The sequence below is a fragment of the Mauremys mutica genome, chromosome 5 (assembly GCF_020497125.1).
Source record: "Mauremys mutica isolate MM-2020 ecotype Southern chromosome 5, ASM2049712v1, whole genome shotgun sequence".
Lineage (NCBI taxonomy): Eukaryota > Metazoa > Chordata > Testudines > Geoemydidae > Mauremys > Mauremys mutica.
In genome coordinates this window covers 18,953,332-18,972,359 of record NC_059076.1, presented here as the reverse complement: position 1 = coordinate 18,972,359, position 19,028 = coordinate 18,953,332, and the positions used below count along the sequence as shown (strand labels likewise).

The window sequence follows — 19,028 nt, the reverse complement described above, 5'->3', positions numbered from 1 at the left end:
GGTGTAAACTGGCAGCTCTCTAGAGCTGTGCCTATTTACGCCAACTAAGGATCTGCCTCCATTACTTTATATGGTTTGTACATTCTGCAAAGGCAGATTTTTGCAGTGGCAATCGCTTTAGTAGAATGCACTTGAACAGAAAGACCAGTTTCTGCTATTGCTGCTGCACCATTTAATAACATACCACCACGGATATAAAGAGACAGATCTGAAACCTCTTGGGTGTTTGATGAAGATTAGGACGGAAGGGAAATAAAACCATAAGTCAAAGTCAACTGACCTAAAGGAGAAAAAAGAAACCTTTCACGCTGTGAACTTATTAAACAGGTCTATGAAAGAAGGCATGATGAAGGCTGAATTGCAATGAATACTCTGCTAGCTATAAAGCGTTGTTAAAAAGCAGGCAGAGTAGATGGAAGGGCAAAGAGAAAATTGGTCCAATAAAAATGGCAGTGGGGACCTAGATACAGAAGAAAAGGAAATGGCAGATCTATTAACTCTTAGTTCACTTTTCCTGCTTAAAAATATGCTGATCCTTTTTCTATCCCCAGGATGAGCCAACAACTACATCATCTGTTCAGCATCCTGTCCCTCTGATGACTGAAACCTCACAGCTGCATTCTGATATGGAAGCAGTGACAGCTGGACATACATAGAAAGCAATGGAAGTTAAGGGGACATTATTTATCCACAGTGGAACAGCTTCAGCAGGAGAGACCAAGAGACCGCCACAGCAGAATATCCTAAAGGCCAGTAGCTAAGGCACTCATCCAAGAAGTGGTAGATCACTGTGGCAGATCCCTTCTCCCTCTGGCAGAGGGGAGACATGAGCTGGGGGTCTTCCACATCCCAGGTGAGTACTCTAGCCATTGGGCTAAGTGTTACCAGGGAGGGTCCCGATGTGGTACGTGAGATCTGAGCATGCTGGTGAGTAAGACAGAGGAAGATCTGCCTTTCCCCAGTTTGTGCGTTGCTCTGGGGCACAGACGTCAAAACATCTTTTTGCTGTTGATGAGACAAGTGACCGTCAATGACCAGTCCACAGGCCACATCCAAAGTAAGACAGAAGTGCTGATTATGGGGAATAGGAGGATTTTGGCAACTGGGGGTTCAGGCCAGGGAAGCTGGTCACTCCGGGGCCTGGGGAGAGTCAGCAGCTGGCGGGTTGGGGTCAGTTTGGGGCACTTGTCACTGGGTGCAATACAGCAGAGTTTGGCAGACAGGAGGCCTGGGCAGGGGGACACTCAGTGTGACCTTTAATCCCCTCTACTGCCCACCCACTGGGTGTCCAGGAGGAGGAGGCCAGGAAACCACACTCACGTTTCTTTGTGAATCTAACTTGCTGTGTAGTACAAGTCACTAACTAATATCCAGCACCACAGCCTTGACGGTGGTAGCACCCACCCGAGAGATGTATGTCCATAGGCAAGGAGGAGGGAGAAATTAGTCTGGGGCTTGCAAGAGAGACCCAAAATTGAAAATTAAGTACAAAGAGACAAATTATATTGATGTTCTATGAGCCACATCAGGCCTCACTTTGAATACTGTGTAAAAGGCGCAATCTCATTCCGACGGCCAAAAAAGAATTCAAGGTCTTTCATACATTAACAGCTTTTTGTAAAAGTTGCTTATTTCAATAAGCGCCCACATGGCAACAATTCATTCACATCATAATCAGAAAGTGAGCAAAGGAAAAGTACTGGCACCATAACCACAGTTACTAACTGTCCTTTTCCATGCACAAGTGTATCCTCATGTCAGTGTTTGAGGAGCTACAGGCATAAACCTCACTAATCAAATAAATACAGGACCCCCCCCCTTAGATGCGAGCAAAGGGTTTTCTTTTGGTTTCTTCATTGAAACCCTACAGGGAGCGAATAAAAACACAGGGTTGTTTATATATGTTAACATGTATTCTCCCTTTCATTCTGGCACCCATTTATTTCTGACAAGCAACCTATTAAAACAGTAACCCACAAGCAACCAAGTAAAACAGTCCTGATTCAAAGTTCACAGAAATCAATGGCTCATATCAACTTCCAGGGGCTTGCATCAGGTCACAAGTACACCTCTACCTCAATATAACGCAACCCGATAGAACACAAATTTGGATATAATGCGGTAAAGCAGTGCTCGGGGGTGGGGGAGCAGGATCAAAGCAAGTTCGATATAACGCGGTTTCACCTATAATGCGGTAAGATTTTTTGGCTCCCGAGGACAGCGTTATATCGGGGTAGAGGTGTAGTTAATCATATAAAGTCAGATTCTTCCCTGTCACCATTTTGCTATAGGATCATAAGCTTTGCACAGGGATTTCTTGACTTATGAAGGATGCTACCTTAGCCGACCTGGCTGTTTCTACACTGCAATTATTTAAAATTCAATAAATCATAGAGTAAAAGTCTTAGAGTCACAATTTACTTCAGCTGTGGAAGTTAAATTGACTAATAGATTGAATGGTGATGGTCATAGGAAGTGTGTCTTGTATATTGCATTGGTTTCTAAGATGTAAATTCTATTGCAACATGTGAAAGTTCTGATGCTTTTGGAATAACTTCTACTTCATAGTATATGAATGAATTGGTTTTAGGGCTGTCACTGATAAGCAACAGCAAGGCACTTGAACCTGCTAAGTCTTAGGGGCTTATGTATATAGATACTGTATATCAATCACATTCTTAGTCCATAAAGAAAAAAAAAGTGACACTTAATGGTGCATCCCAGAAAAAAAAGACTATCTTGCAAGATGAAAACAGAATTATTAGGAGACATTAAAACGTGTGCCTTGATCCATAAAGAAATAAGTAATTCTTTTCTGATTAATAGACGAGATTATACTAAATCCTCTTGAGAACAACCTTCATTTTATTCCTATGTTTCCTTTACCTTGTACCATCAAAACATAAAAAAATCCTACCTCACTCTTCTGAATTACATTCATTTTCACAGAACCGCAGGGTTAGAAGGGACCACAAGGGTTATCTAGTTTCTAGTCTAAGGGCTTGGCTACACTTGAAAGTTGCAGCGCTGGGAGTTACAGCGCTGGTCGTGCAGCTGTGCAGGGCCAGCGCTGGTGTGTGGCCACACTCACAGCTACCAGCGCTGGTGTGTGGCCACATTTGCAGCATTTACAGCGCTGTTGGGAGTGCTGCATTATGGGCAGCTATCCCAGCATTCAAGTGGCAACAACGTGCTTTTCAAAAGAGGGGGGTGGAGGGTGGTGTACTGTGACAGGGAGCGGGGAAGATAGAGAGAGTGGATTTTTGGAGACAACACTGTGTGTTAGCTTCCCTGGATTGAAAAAATCACAAAATGTTCGCGAACCCTTAGTCTTAATTGCAAACAGCCTGCATCCAACGCTGTTTCTCTGTCAAGCAAACTGCTTGCCTCTCATTTGATCGTTCACAGCCAGGTACAGATAGCTCCTGTTTGCTGTGATCAGTGTTTGTTTTTTAGATAAGCAGTTCAACGGAGCTCCGATCGGAGTTCACAACAAAACAAAGAGAGGCTGCATAACAAAACAAAGAAAGTAATTTAGTTAAAAGCATTCTGGGATATCTCCTTATTCCCTGGAGGCCAATAAAAGCGCTGGTGTGTGTCCACACTTGATGAGCAGCGCTGGATCACCAGCGCTGCAATCGCTACACCCCAACCTGGCCAGGTGTACAGCCAGCGCTGCAGCCAGGGAGTTGCAACACTGGATGTGCCTTGCAGGTGTGGATGGTTACTAATTGCAGCGCTGGAAAGCCTCTACCAGCGCTGCAACTTGCAATTGTAGCCAAGCCCTAAACCCCTGCCAAAATGCAGGATTTGTTGTGTCTAAACCATCAAAGAGACACATGGCGATCCAGCCTCCTTTTGTAAGCTTCCACAACCTCCCCAGGCAGTCTGTTCCGTTGTCCTACCGTCCTTACAGGTAGGAAGTTTTCCCTGAGATTTAATCTGAATCTGCTATGCTATAGTTTGAATCCATTCCTGCCCTCTGTGGCAAGAGGGAACAACTTTCCTCCATCTTTTTTTTATGGCAGCCTTTCAAATATTTGAAGACTGCTATCATATGCCCTCTTAAACCAGGATAATTTAAAAAAAAATTCTCTCTTCCAATTTTTTATTTCTGTGCCTTTTAATTTTTGTGCTTCAGTCAGCATATCTCAGCACTTTGAAACCCTCAAATGGAAAGCCTTTTGTAAGAGCAAAGTGTTATCACTATTATAATAATAACTCCTACCGCCACGCAGTTCACATAAATACCATGGGCCTGATTTTCCACTGCAAAAGAGGCGTGTAAAGCACTAAGTGCTTTACAGCGAGAAGAAAATTCTGATTTGGTTGGATTTTTATACTCCCTTCGAACAGGTGCAAATGAATACACAAAGGACAAGGCAATAGAGAATCAGGCCCTCTATGTATAGGATTTCCTGACATATTTTACACCTTCGCTTTGAGGGATGTTTTTGAACCAAGATTATAATAAACTAAAATCCTCAAAGCACAATCAAGGCATCCAGTTGTATTTGTTTAACACAATATTTATATACAGATACCACTGAGGTCTAATATCCACAGCAATAAATGACAGCATGTTTCTAGGGAGGTATAACTAATTCTTTAAGCTTGAATTTTTGAGACATACAATGAGTGCCTATAATCATCTGGCAATATTTGCTTGCAATACCCCCATCCTATTAGGAGGTGTTAATCCTGCTGGGAAAGAGTTACATGGATTTTGCTGATTCTGAAGCAGATGATTTCATACCCTGCTTCAGTATAAGCGGAGTGGGTCTTTGGAAGAGAAGATCGAGGGTGTGGGCTGAGTAGTCCTGTGAGAGGAACCCTTTGAGCAAAAATGCCTGTGGAAATGTGGGCTAATTTTTATATTATTTCAGTGTTTTGTTTGTTGCTATAGGTAAAACCACAAACAGTTTGGACAGTTAAGTTTGGACTTCATATAGTAAAGGGGACTGTTTGCACACCAGGCTGGGAAAGAGGCTTGCTTACAACATCCTTAAGGGTAAAAAAAAACAGCTGGTTGAAATTCTACACATTTTTCAACAATTTTTTAAAAATAATTTCTTTTTGATTTTTTTAACCATATCCAACAGCTGTTTGAGTGTTTCTGAAGATCAGAAATTTTAACTAAAGCTTTTTCCACAAAAAATGTTTTCTTCTTTTTTTTTTTGGTGGGGGGGAAGGGGACATTGTCATTATTGTTCAAACATTGCTAGAAAAAAAAAGTAAAAGGAATGTTGATAAGGGCACCCACAGAAGTATGGCAGACTACCAAGAGCTGTTCCTGCAGAATTTACCCCCGAGTTGAATGAACGAAGGAAACAAATGGTTTACTTCATGCAGCTCAACTATACTCACCTCTCCCTATCTGGAACACCTATCAGAGATTAATGTCATTTATCACACTCTACCGTCCACTTAAACAGACTGCCTCCAGGGCTCATACTCTTGTCTTTCTCCACCACCACTACCCCTTTTTCCTACCTCCCCCCCACCCCAGGAGACTGAAAACTATTATTTATAAGCAGGGACACAGACAGAGAGACCTAGAAACAGATTTTGCCATAATCTCCCCACAAAACTATTTATTTTCATTGCAACGTGAGTCCTCCCTCTGCCCAACTGGCACATCCCACATCCCTCCTATTAAATAAATGCAACAAGCTGAAGAATTCCGCTACTTTTTAAAACAAAACAAGTGGCTGCATTAGCTCTGCTACTGCCAGTTCTCTCCAAGGCGAACAAAGAGGGGAACTCCCAGCCTCTTTTAAACACTGCAAGGTCAAAGCCATGGAAGTTTTCTTCTCAGAAGAAAAGCGCAAACACAAGCCGACCCTTGATATTTAAGTGAGCTGCTAACTAAATCAGGTGAGATGTGGAATGTTGTGTTCAGCTGCAAAACATTCAAGTGACTTTGCCCTTACTGAATTTATCATAGGCTCAGGCTTTGAAAGGTTGTCAAAGCATAAACACATTAGTTAAAAGCTCAGGTTTGCTTCACTGGACAAGCCAGGGAACAACCATAAGTAATATTCTTTTGTTCGGCTCACAATAGCCTTATATATACACAAAACCCTATAAGAAAGCTAACCGTGGCTCACAGCAATTTCAGACACAGAAATGTTTCTAACAATCTGCCTGGGTTGATCTGAATGATTTCCTTAATTCTATGGATGTGTTTCATCACTTCCAAGCCAGGGGAGAACCAGGTTTTAAGAAGCTGATGGCCTTATCCTCAACTGATATATATCAGTATAGTTCCATTGATGTCAACGGAGCTATGTCCTCAGACAGCCGCCGAAGGCCTGGCCCCAGCCTTCTAGAACTAGTATTCCTGCACGCACGCACTGAAGTCAGTGGCAATACTCCTATTGCCTTTAGCTTGGCATTGTCCGCAACATCTGATCCATCTACAGTAGTAAACAGCCGAGCTGAATTTGTAGGTCAGCCAGATTCACTCTATGAATGACTCCCATACAAATGGCAGCAAGAGCTCCATGTTTATCATGCCACAGGGATTTCTGTATCATTTGTGCTCATTTTACGACGCTTGTTTGGTTTTTGCATTGTTTGTAAATGGAAGCCTTGCAAAATCACCTTTGAATCTGAAATCTGTACTCCTTCCTGGTCAAGTATCAGCACCAGTAATAGAGAGTCTGCAAGCCAAATTCTGTCCTTGGTTACACCTGTGACTTCTATGATACCTGTTTTATCGCATTAATCTTCAATGGGGTGGCACAGGTGCATCCGAGGGCAGAAACCAGACCTGCAGTTGGAACTTAGATCACAACTCTGCTGCTGATGTATAAGCTGGATTCTGCTTTGTTTAACCTTAGTCTTGTAGAGGCAGCGGAGCTAACAGGAGTTAAAAGCGATACAAATGTATGTACATCTGACTCTGAATACAAATGGGGAGCAGGTCTGGTGAGGAAGCAGATACCATTCTTACACAGTCACCTTTCAAAGCAGAACCACGCTCTTCAAGAGGCCAGTGTCGACAGGACCTTAGCTGAAGACAGTGCCAACTAAAACTAAGTCCAGGATTCATATATGGTCCCTCCCATCCCATCTAGCCAGGTAAGGAGAGAGAATCATATATGCACTGTGGCATGATGGGAAAGGGAAGAAGGCTAGAAAAATCTGCAGCCATACTGTGAACTCGTTAGGCTATTAAACAGAGTTGGGCTGGATTACTTGTCCTCATTTTATTTAGTTGTTTCAGAACATCATTTATGAGAAGACACAAAGAGACTGCCCTACTCCCTAATCCATCTCCCAAGGTAGCAAAAGGCGTGTCACGCAACGGTCCGTGGACAGAGGTACGCCAGAGCCTAGCTGACATAGCATGCCGCAGCCTAAAAGCCATGTGTGCGAGGTCTGTCCAGGAAATAGCGTAACCCTCGCTTGCTAAATGGATGCACCAAGTATTGGCCGGGCCAGATGCAATTTGTTATTGCACTAGTCACGGACAATACTGGCGCTGCAAATATAGAGACATAATAGTACTGAATTACGCTTCACACTTACATAGCACATTCTGTCTTCAAAGTACTTTACAATCTATGGCCCCAATCCTGCAAAGGCAGAACGAGGGCCATTAACATTTACCTCAGAGATAGTTTTGTCCTGTGGGATGCCCAGACACACCTCAACAGCCACCTACTTGCTCCGGGCCCCTACCAAGTATTTTTGTTGCTTTGCTCTTTACTTCACTACTGGCCACTTTATAGGATTGCTTATGAGCTGCCTGTTCTTTGCTTACGTACTGCCCAGGATTTGATTATCAATTGTCCGGTCACTACTTCTGTTGAGTGTTAATTGCCAGTTCATTGCTTTTAACTGCACACCAACTGCCGGTTCACTGCCATCACCGCTTAATTGTTCTGCCAGCTCATTGGCCGTAATTGCTAGTTTCTTCTTTGCTGTTCTACCTGTCCCTTCTTTCCATCTCCCTGCTCTCTTCCTCCTCACCATCACTTCCCATCCCTCATCCGCACTCATCTCATCCGCTCCCACTAATTGCACCTCTTCCCCTTGTTCCATCTGCTCACTTCATCCCCCGTCACCCTCATGCTCCAACACATGTTCTCTTCACCTCTTTCCCTGCTGCTTCCTACCTGCTGGCAGCATCTGTCCTAATCTTGAGCCTCCCCCATATCCACAATCTCTTCTCCTTACCGTCCCTGCCTTCTTGTCTTTCAGCATCAAGTTCAAACTGCTCATCCCCACTATCAAGGCCCTACGTGTCCCTGACCCACCTCTCCTGCCTTGCTGCTCCTGGTCTTCTTCCCCCATCAGCATTCTTGCTATCCCATCTTACACACAGACGCACACTCCTACCCCACCCCTTCACCAAGCAGCCACACTGCTCCGTCACTCCTCCCCTCAGCGCTCACAGCCTGCAGTCATGGTATCCCCCATGCACCCTACCCGCCACTCGAACTCACTATCTCCACCCAGCTGACTTTCACTCCGACACCATCAATTCCTGCCCTTTTTTTCAAAAAGACACCCAGACAACACATGATTTGTTTGGTTTTGTTGCACATCATCTTTATCTGATGTAACCCCCTTCCCTCCCTCCTTGTAAGCTCTTTGAGCAAGATAGCCTGGGCCAGATCCTGGGATGCATCTGAGCTGTCCCTGGCACCAACGGGTGTTTATTTGGGGGGCTGGAGAGGCAGCAAAGTCATTTTTACTCCCCTCCTCCAGAACCTAGGGCTAGCCAGCTGTCAGCCCATTCCCCTGGGTAAAGAAGAACAACTATAGGGCATGCATATTACACCAGGAACTGAGAGGGGAGTAGCTGGGATCAGTACCTGCCATAGCTACCCTACACCAGAGAATTCTTCTTCACTGGAGGAATCCGCCACGGGCCAGAGGAGCAGGTCCATGGCTGCTTTCACAGGCCCGGATTTTTGTTTTGCCAGTGTGCGCTCCTCTCCGCCCCCCACCCCCGTGCAAGCAGTGGGCGGGGCTTCAGGGGAAGAGGTCGAGTGGGGGCGGGACCTCAGGGTGGAGCGCGAGTGGGACCTCGGGGTGGAGCGCAAGTGGAGGGGCCATGATCAGGGCGCTGGGGCCCACAAAAGATTAATCCGGCCTTGTGGGTGCTGAGCACCCCCTATTTTTTATTTATTTATTCATTCATTTATTTGGTGGGTGCTTGAGCCCCGGAGCACCCCTGGAGTCAGCATCTATGGCTGCTTTGCACTGACAGATTGCTGCAAAGCAGCTACCGTGTGGCCAAGAATCTGGACCCAAGTTGACTTTATTTCTCTGAAGCACAATGTGCACTTATTGCGCTATAATAAGTTCAATATTATATTAAATGACCAATGCTCACAACGGATCTCTGAGGATGACAACCATCCCTACCGTTCAAATCCAGGAACTGAGGCAGTCGGCTATTTTATTTCCTGCCTTTACCTATAGTTGCTGGCTGTTCAGATTCTGCGGTTCCAGGTGGAGAATTTAGTTCTCAAATACCTGTAACGCCAACCTAATTTACTATTTGGATCTAGCCTGATTACATCCAGTCGTGAAATTGCTAGACAGAATGAGGCCCGTGGTAAAGAAAAGACAGAGAGATATAGATTTATAGGTACAGGCTGAACACTGCCCATATTTGAATGACACACAAATACGAAAATCCTGCTGACAGTCAAAACAAACACACACACACAAACAAACCCCTGCTGAAACAAGCACAACAGTGTACCTGGTATAAGTTCTGCTGTCTTCATAGCATGCAGAGAAGCACCTACTCTTCCCACTTAATATTCTTCCCACTGAGTTCACAATCCCCCTTCGCCATTATACTTCATTGCTTTAGCTTTATTTTTCATACGCTGCAAAAATAAATCGTATACAAAACATAGGAACACAACAGCTAGGTCACACATCTTACTGCCTTGATGAATGCAACTATGCAAGGATCACGTACAAAACTGTGTTACTGCCGAGCTGCTGTACAGTAATGAATTTGGGTATTTCTGTTGGTTTCTGTTGGCTGTAGACTCATTATACTTTTCTTCCCCACTTCTTAACTAACCCTCCAGGCTCTACCCTATTTTCACTTACACTAACGTCTATATCTCAGCCTCATATAAATCCTTACAAAAGACGGCCTTGCTATGCAGTGAAATATGACAATGACCAGATCTTTCAGAGGAGTAACTGTATTCAATAGATAACCCAGTTCTACCGTAATGATGCTCAATAAATGCTGCAATATGATCTGTATCCCGTATCTGTCCCTGGTTTCATTAACACCAAAGAGCAATGCAGACTTTGGCATTTGATGACCAGCTGATCTCAGAGTACTATAAAGTTCTGGTTCAGAAAATGATCCAAGTGACTAGTAAAGAAATAAAACTTGAATTAAAAGTCCATTCCTTGCGGAACAGTCTCCCCTCAACACACATACAATACTCCCATAAAGCTAACAGGGGTTGAGAGTACATATTGCAGGGACAAATATACACCCCAGAGAGGAAGCTTGTGGTTAAAAAACTGTGCTAGGACTCAAGAGATGAGGGTTCAATCCCCAGCTCAGTCTTCCTCTCTGACCATGGGCATGTCACTTAATTTCTCCATGCTTCAATTTCCAATCTGTAAAATGGGGGATAACAATCCTTTCTTCTTCCCTAGCCTCCGTCTGTCTTGTCTGTTTAGACTGTAAGCTCTTCAGGTAAGAGACTGTCTCTTGCCATGTGTTTGTATAACTGCTGGTCCAAAGGGGGCCCCCCATCTCGTCTGAGTACTCTAGGTGCTATTGCAATATTAGTAATCAATAGCTTATGCAAGAAGCACTGCTTATACACTCTCAGTCTATCCTAATGAACTGGTTAGCATTTACATTCTAATCTCCCCTAAACAAAAGCAGAATCAGAAAAAAAAAGTGTATATTTTAGATTCCTGTTGTCACGTAGTAATTACTGACCTGTTTTAAACCTGAATCTATTCTTCCATAAACACTCAGATTGTTCTATGCTACTATCAGCCTCAGCCCTCAGTCTCCCTCCTGTCTGTGCCATCTTCAAGTAATTAAGGTCACTTTCCCAGCTGTTGTATCTGCAAGAGGCCTCACTGTCTTCAAGAGAAATAATTGTCAGCCTGTTCCTGTTTTTCTTAAAACAGCCTTTGAGTTCCACCTGCCCCTTCATCTTGATTACAGAGTTAGAAGAAAAGAGTCAGTAAAATTCCAGGCAACATCAAACATGCTTTCACCACACAGCAGAAGTCCAAGATAACCAATACCAACAGGGTGGGGGTGGGAAAAATTACAGACTTAGACTGATGGTGTTCCCTGCTTTTGTAAATAATCCTTCCTCCCTCTTGCAAAACAGTTTGAGGAATTTAATTACTGGGAGTGGGAAGGTTTCTTAGGAGCAGCACTTTTTCCTCTATTCATAAAATATTCCACCTGTACCAGGGTAAGCATGTTTGTTTCACAAGGATGAAAAACCCAGGACACATACCCATTAGGCGATTCCAGGATCCCTATTAAATGGTGCTCCAGTCCAGATGGGGACTGCCCACTAACTAAACCGAGCCGGTTATTTGTATAGGCAGCAAAATGTGCACTGCTGTTCGATGAATTACTGATTCTGCACACACCCCACCTTAGGGTGACCAGATGTCCCGATTTTATAGGGACAGTCCCGATTTTTGGGTCTTTTTCTTATATAGGCTCCTATTACCCCCCACCTCCTGTCCCGATTTTTCACACTTGCTGTCTGGTCACCCTACCTCACCTCCTAGTGGTATGGGTCAGAACCAGCACACAACAGAGCATGTGAGAGGGTCACTGGTGAACACAGTTCCACTGATGCCGCCTGTGGTCGTCATAGAGACCGTCAGCAGCACCAAGGAAAGCAACGGTCAAAGTACAGAGAACAAGCAGAGCTAGGCCTTCCGTGAAGGCTGAAGATCTGTGGGAAAGGAGAGAAACTGAGGCAAAAAGGGTCCTGGGTCACATAGGACGACTGTGGCAGAGCCAAGACCTGAACCCAGATCTCTTGAAGGCCCAGTCCAGTGCCTCCGCTGAAAGACCATCCCCATTGGTGTCAGTTAAGCCGCTCCAGATTTACACCAGGATAACAGTTCAGAATTTGGTTCACAAAACGTTCCTGTCCAGAGCTGACAATCATTCTTTGGGAGTGTTAATAAAAGATTAACAGACTGAATTGCAGTGGTTTATCTTCACCTTGGGGTTTCAGATGTGTTATATGCATCTTTATCTTCAGGACTGGGACACCACAGACAGTTGATTTATGTAGCACTGACTGGGTCTATTGACTGTATGCAATTAAGATACAGAGCTTTCTACAGCTACAAGAGGCGGTTAATAAATACTAGTTTCATTACCTCACATTGCTGGGAATTTCCCCATCCCACTACAAGTTCTTGGATGGACAATTCTCAATAGGAGCCAGCTTTTAGATAGCAAATACTTTTTTATTCCATATATTGTTGTAGGTCTCCCATATAATCTGCTGCTGCCAGATCTATTTTTATTTTACTTGTAATTACATGCAAGGTGCCAAGAAAATGGCACTCTTTGTAGCTTTACTATATTACTTCTGGTTATTGCTTGTCAAACTGTACTGCTTTGAATATGCAGAAAGCCTAATAAAATATTGTAAATCCACTGACATACAAATGGTTTTCATCGAGTTAAAAAAAAATGAAACCTCCTGAGTAATTCACAACAACTAATAAAGAACAGGATTTGTGCTATTTTTCTACTGCTGCAGAACTTGTGCAAAATATTCGTTTGTTCAAGTATATTGTATAGGTGTAACTAAAATCAATTGGAGTATTTCACAGAGGTATGGTCTAGGCCTCTGACCACAGGACTGTAAACTGTGCACTCCTAAGTTCTAATTACCACTGTCATCTCAAGAAAGCCATTTAACCTTCATGCCTTTTTCCCCCCATCCACCCACCTAGAAACGTTATAGAGATGGTTAATGCTTGTAAAAGAGCTGTATAGCTTTAGAAGGCTGCAAGTGACACTGTTTATTAATGTGTACAAGAACCGATAAAAAAAAAAAGCAGTGTTTGCTAGTCTCAGGCACACTGTACCATTTGAGACTCTTATAGATAGAAGTCTTAAAATAAGAATGGTCGATGTACAAATCAATGAAAGACGACAGCCTCTCCCTAGGCACTATCTTTAATGCAGAGCTATTTTTTCAAACTGAAGAGCTACCGTTCGTTACAAATATTAGCCTTAAGTTTGGAAATGGCTGAAAAATCCTGTTTTCTATGAGATTTTGCAGGTTTGGAGCGATCCCTCTCTGAAGGAAATAATGTAATTAGACTTCTCCTTGATTTCCCCGCTGGGGTAGGGGGAAACCTATCCAAATGCTTTCTCTGCATAGAATTTATCTTTTCAGCAGTGGCTCCTGTACACAGCCAGAGATGCTTAGGACGCAGGTACAGCAGCAGCAAAATAATCAATTTCTTTATCATGCACTTCACAATACCTACAAGAAACTAGCTGTCTAAGTCATCTACCTATTTCGTGAGTGAACTGCTTGGAGTGAGACGGGCCAGTGCTGGGAGGGAAGTGCTTAAGGACACTGGAGTGGTATCTGGAAACTAAGGTGGGAGAAAAACAAGCGAGAGCAATGTGTGGAAGAAGGCAGGGAGGAGGGATTTGGACCCCCATCCTGCAATGGGTGGAGCAGTGCATCCATTCAGAGCCTCACTGATGTTAACGAGCCTCACTGATGTGCAAGGAGCTCGACGGGTATCAGTGAGGCCTTGGATGGGCACACATTTCTGTTCATACAGCTCCAACAACAAAGCAAAGAAATAAGTCGGGTGCCCATCCTCCTGATTATGTCGCTTGTATGTTTCATCCTTCTCTCCCACCCTTAGTGTATCTTTGTCTTTTTAAGTTATATGTTCCTCAGGGCAAGGATTTCAGGAATTGTTACTATTATTGTCTTATCGTTTTTGTCCTTAGCAGCACTCACAATGTGAAAGTTGTTGTCTCCAGCTGTGTTCAGAGAGCACCTTGCATGCTGTGGGAGCTACTACAAACAATATCGTATTGCTTTTCAACAAACTGGGATTCTGAAAGAATCCAAAAAACAGCATGCAGCTCGTCTTTCTCCCTTTCAGTGGTGCCAGGCAGCGTATGTCTTGTTAGCACACATCTTGACCTGGTTATAACTAACCCTATAACTTTACCTGGTATTTTTCTACAAGTAGTAACATGTTGAAAAATACCAACATCAGTACAATGCTAATATACTTTTTTTCCTTCTTCATAGGGACATTTCCATGAAGGTTACACTACAGAATAACTACACACGTGTACAATTCTCAAGCCAAACAAAATCTAGGACTTATCTCCCCAGGGAAGCATTTTTTTTTAATCAAAGCTGCTTTAAGATCTGTATACCTTTACACACACCAAGTAGTATCCTACGCCATGAGTAATCAACACTGACATCAACATACTAAGAAATTACGTACAGTGAGTAAGGGTTTCCATAACTGACCCTTAATTTCTATCATTTAAACAAAAACAGCCTTCAATTTAGTCTGCATCTACATCAACTCCATTATTTAGACAAGCGTACAAAGCCAAAAAAAAAATGAATTGTAAATGTCACACACGTCATCATCATGCGGTGACATAGATGAGCATCACATTTCCCATCCCCTTAGTTTCATTATATTACAGTCCTTATTGAGAGAAAATGAGTTTAGAAGAGAATGATCTGTCACACAATGTATTAGAGTTGATGGAGTGTAGACAGACTTTTCAATCTCCTTTAAAACACTGTGATGCTCCACAGTGTATTATTAACGGAAACAAATGAACGCAATCTGCTTCGGCTTTTCACCAAGCCATCCACCAAAGACACGGTGGTGTAAATCAAGTCCATTTCATTTCCCCCTTCATGCAGGAGAACTTTAAAAGGGTCAATGTCAAGGTTGGAAGGGGAAAAGAACCCAACTCCTATAGAAATAGAGGTTATACAATAGTTATAGATTCTAAAGACACTGCAGTAACTTTGCTGGAGGAGGGTATTCAGGGAAAGAAAACATAAACCCAATCTAGCTTACAAATAAACATGATGCACACTACGTTAGATTCTACAACAACAAATCATTGTGTAGTTCCGTAGTGATAGCACGCCTGTGTGTAAGCACTTCAGGAGCAATGTTCTTGTCAATTTCTTTTTACGGTTTGAGTATCAAATTGAGACAGCCAAGTATCGTATGGAAAAGTACTATTTGCATGAGATTCCCTACATCACATATCTGCCCAACGATTAAGGTGGATTATTTGCAATTGTGAAAAATGACAATCAAATGGAGAAATCATGGTTTTGTCACAGCAAAAAAAATGCAGAAGTCATACTTTTAGTTTAAAAAAGGAGAAGTCACAGCACACAATGAATATGAAGTTTTCCAGAAGAAAAGCGTTAAACAATCATCACTCATAGCAAAACATCAAATGCATGCAGAATATACAGGAAGATTTTAGACAACACAAGCTGGCCTGTCTTGTTTTGCACGTTCCTGAATCACAATGTTTAAAATGCACAGGACAAACAAAGAGCCAAATTTGTAAATATGCATGGAGTCTTGCCCAACAGGAGCCTGCTGGGGTTGACAAAGACCATGGGTGAAATCTTGACCCCGGTGAAGTCAATAGTAATTTTGCAATGGATTTCAGCGGGGCCACGATTTCACCCCATTGCATATTAACGAAAGCATCACTACCATTTGTGCCACGGAAGTCATGTGGCACTGACAAAACTTGTTGAGTCATAAGTGCAGCCTATCAACCTCAAGGTAACCATGAAACATATTACAGTTCACCTACCTCAAACGACGAGCCTTGGTAGACACAAGCACCTGTAGGACCAAAACAAAAATGGATTAGAAGGAAGCTGATATTAATAGACTCACCCATAAACCAGTGCTTCAAAAGAACTTGGCCTGGCATTCTTTGAGCATCCACAATTCCCCTGAATGTCACTAGGGGTTTGTTTTTTTTAGGGATGCCAATACAAAAGGCAACCAAATATAGAATAGGAAATGTTGTTATGAACATGTGGTTTCACATTATAAGCTACTTGCACTATCCAAATGTTTTTTGTCCTTTTTCTATTTGCTTTAAGACAATGCAGCGCTATCAATCCACCACTTGCTCAATCACTCCATTGAAAACTCAATTCAGTCCTAGCACCTCCTTGTTCACCTCCTCCGGGCATTGGCCACCTTCAAATCCAATAGGCAGAAGCTCGATCACAGAGTGGGGCTGTATCCTTTGTGCTTTTTCTAGTATATGGCCTCTGGCAGCACAAACAACAAATCAGAATGGGGTAAGTGATGCAGCCACTTTATCATGGCAGCAGCACCCAGAGACATCAAGCGCATCCGTCCACCATCAAGAGGATAAAGAGGGCAGGCCATAACCAGCGGGCATGCTGCTTGTTCTTGAGCTCCACAGAGGCAAGATGGGGAGATCAAGAAGCCACACCTGGAGGGATGTCAGTTAAACTGCCCGTGACCACAATATGTCCTTATAATGAAGGAGGCTCTTTTGGTACCTCTTTACCACTGTGGGCTGCATATGCAGCTCTCTATGTGCTATGTGGGCTGCTTCCATTCAATATATATACTACCTGTATGGTCCTGAGACTGTCACATGGATGCAACTGGATGCTGCTTGGACCACAAGGGAGAGCCACTGGGCTGGGGGATGCAATAAGTTGTCTATCTGCCAAGAAATGCACCATCAATCCAAAATATAGTCCCATACCACCCATTGCCACTGTTCCTTGGATAGGCATGTCTGATGTACTGCCTGAGAGAGGCAATTATCTCACTCATTCCAGCAGAGTGCCTCCGGTGGCATCTACTGACTCCCCCGATGTTTCACAGGGTGCTGTCTGAGGTACTCTGCTTGGCACTGCCCACTGGCAAGCTTTTATCATTTGCAGGGTTGTTACAGCCGTGTTGATCCCAAGATACGAGGGGAGGAGGAAGAGGTGAAGATATATCTTTTATTGGACCAACTTCTGATGCTGTATAGCTCGTCTCCTCCACCAACAGAAGGCAGTCCAATAAAATATATTAATTTCCTCACCCACCTCTTACACGTTTGACCCCGCCCCCTCTTCGCACATCTGTTTTCATGGCCTTTCCTCTGACTGAATAGTGGGCCAACGTTGTTCCTTCAGGAAGACCTCCTTGTATGGCTGTGTCCATCTTTCCAGCTGAGGTCAAAAACAGCCCAGCACCAGAGAGCACAGGCATGACGCGCAACAGCACCACAAGCTTCACCCACACTGAGGCAATGGGCCTCAAACCTGACCAGGAGGGACCTGCCCCTATGGGGAGGGTAGTTTAGTTTCTATGCCAGGGCATTCCTTGGCTTCTCCATTGACACTGCCAGCAAACTGACCTACCAGTTTGGTGTCTCCCCTAGTGGTGGTTTTTGTAAAATGGACACTCGTCCTCTAGGCACAGGACAGACACAATTAACTCTTTTCACTTATCTATCTGGATCCTTGTACCACACCCAGCATTGTGTACCTTTCACACAGGCCAAACATCAGAAAGTGACAGCTTCCTGGCCTGAGTCTGAATTAGTGACCTAGAGGTGAACGCTTCATATCCCACTTCTAATCCCTTGAGTTGGCCACCTCCACAAAATTGTATTCCGTCTCATTAACTTGCCATCAAGCCAGAACACCTTAATATGCATCTACCTATAATAAAACTCATCTGGCGTTTAGGCAGTTTGTGTAGAATGTGCGGGTTTCCATCTTGTCCCTAACATGCATCACGATGAAACTGCTCATTCAGGACTCGGTTCTGAACCAACTAGAAACAGCCCCTGGGCTTCTCTGGGAGCAGGCGCAGGCTATTAAGCACATTATTTACAAGGCTGGTTTAATCAAAATAAAAACGTGACACCAATAAGTCTGAAGGGATGTAAAACAACTGCTCAGCAGCAGGGGGAAAACCAAACCAAACCAAGGCTTTAGTCTAGCCTGCTGGCACCCAGGATGGCCAGGCTGGCTGCAGAGCAGGGAATTCTGGCTGCAAGCAGACACAGGAGTCTTGTTCGGCAGAGTGGAGAACACAGAAACAAAGAAGGCATCTGAGAAAGCCTAGCAGTTGGTCTCCAAAAAGAGGTGGGCTCTGGCTTCCGCTATACACCTTCCAGACCATTGGTAAAGTGTCATGAGCATTAGCTTTGCAGGAAACTACTTGCCTGCTTTCTCATCCAAAGGTCAAGTGCAGAGATAGCAATCGAGAAAGGCAGGAGACGAGTCTGCTACCATATGCAATAAAATAAAGGACAGAATGAATCTCTGTGAGAAGGCAGATACCCCCAAATAACCAGTCCAGCGTATCAAGACACTGCCTTAGGAGGCAGGCCCCCTGTGCCGGCGGTAGGGAAAACGGACAGCCCTCCCAAGCATTTTCAGCGCACCAAAAGGATTGTGGGGAAAACGAGAATAGGCAAGTTTAGGTTTGTAGCTTTTTTATGTAATCAAGTGCTCTGGATACAGATGAATCTCTCTCTCTCCAATATTCATTGTCCTGCTTGCCTTGAAATGGGAACTGCAGGTACTTTGAGATATGGATTGAAAAGTTGAAATGTTTCACTGGTAGAAAAACACAACTTTAGAGGTGCTTCTAAACAATTAAAAAAAAACCTTGTTGTATACCGAAAGGGTCCCCCCATCCGTCCCCCCCACCACCAGTAACTGATTCCTGCATCAGCTACTGAATGATAAATATCCTTTACTGCAATTGTCCTTCCTTATCCTAGTCTTTCAGCTTAGTGAGTCAGAACGGCTAACCTCTCATGTTCTTAGCAGGATCAGACACTGGGGTCCATACTTCGGCCAACCTCCCATTAACTGAAAGGGATGTTTTGCTTGAATGAGGATTTCCAAGATTTGGTCCATTATGCATTATGGGGATTGTTTATTTTCTTCTTCCAGTGTTGCTGAAGGCTACATGAT

The 19,028-nt window shown here is 43.7% G+C and overlaps 1 protein-coding gene across 1 annotated transcript in view; it reads right to left on the bottom strand.

Annotated features, from left to right (window-relative positions):
* The window catches only part of FRAS1 (Fraser extracellular matrix complex subunit 1), a 312,388-nt gene that overhangs the window by 281,768 nt on the left and 11,592 nt on the right, over positions 1–19,028 (bottom strand). The window contains exon 2 of the mRNA XM_045017440.1: positions 15,866–15,897. Within this exon, the coding sequence (XP_044873375.1) occupies positions 15,866–15,897 (32 nt within the window). The remainder of the gene's footprint in view (positions 1–15,865; positions 15,898–19,028) is intronic.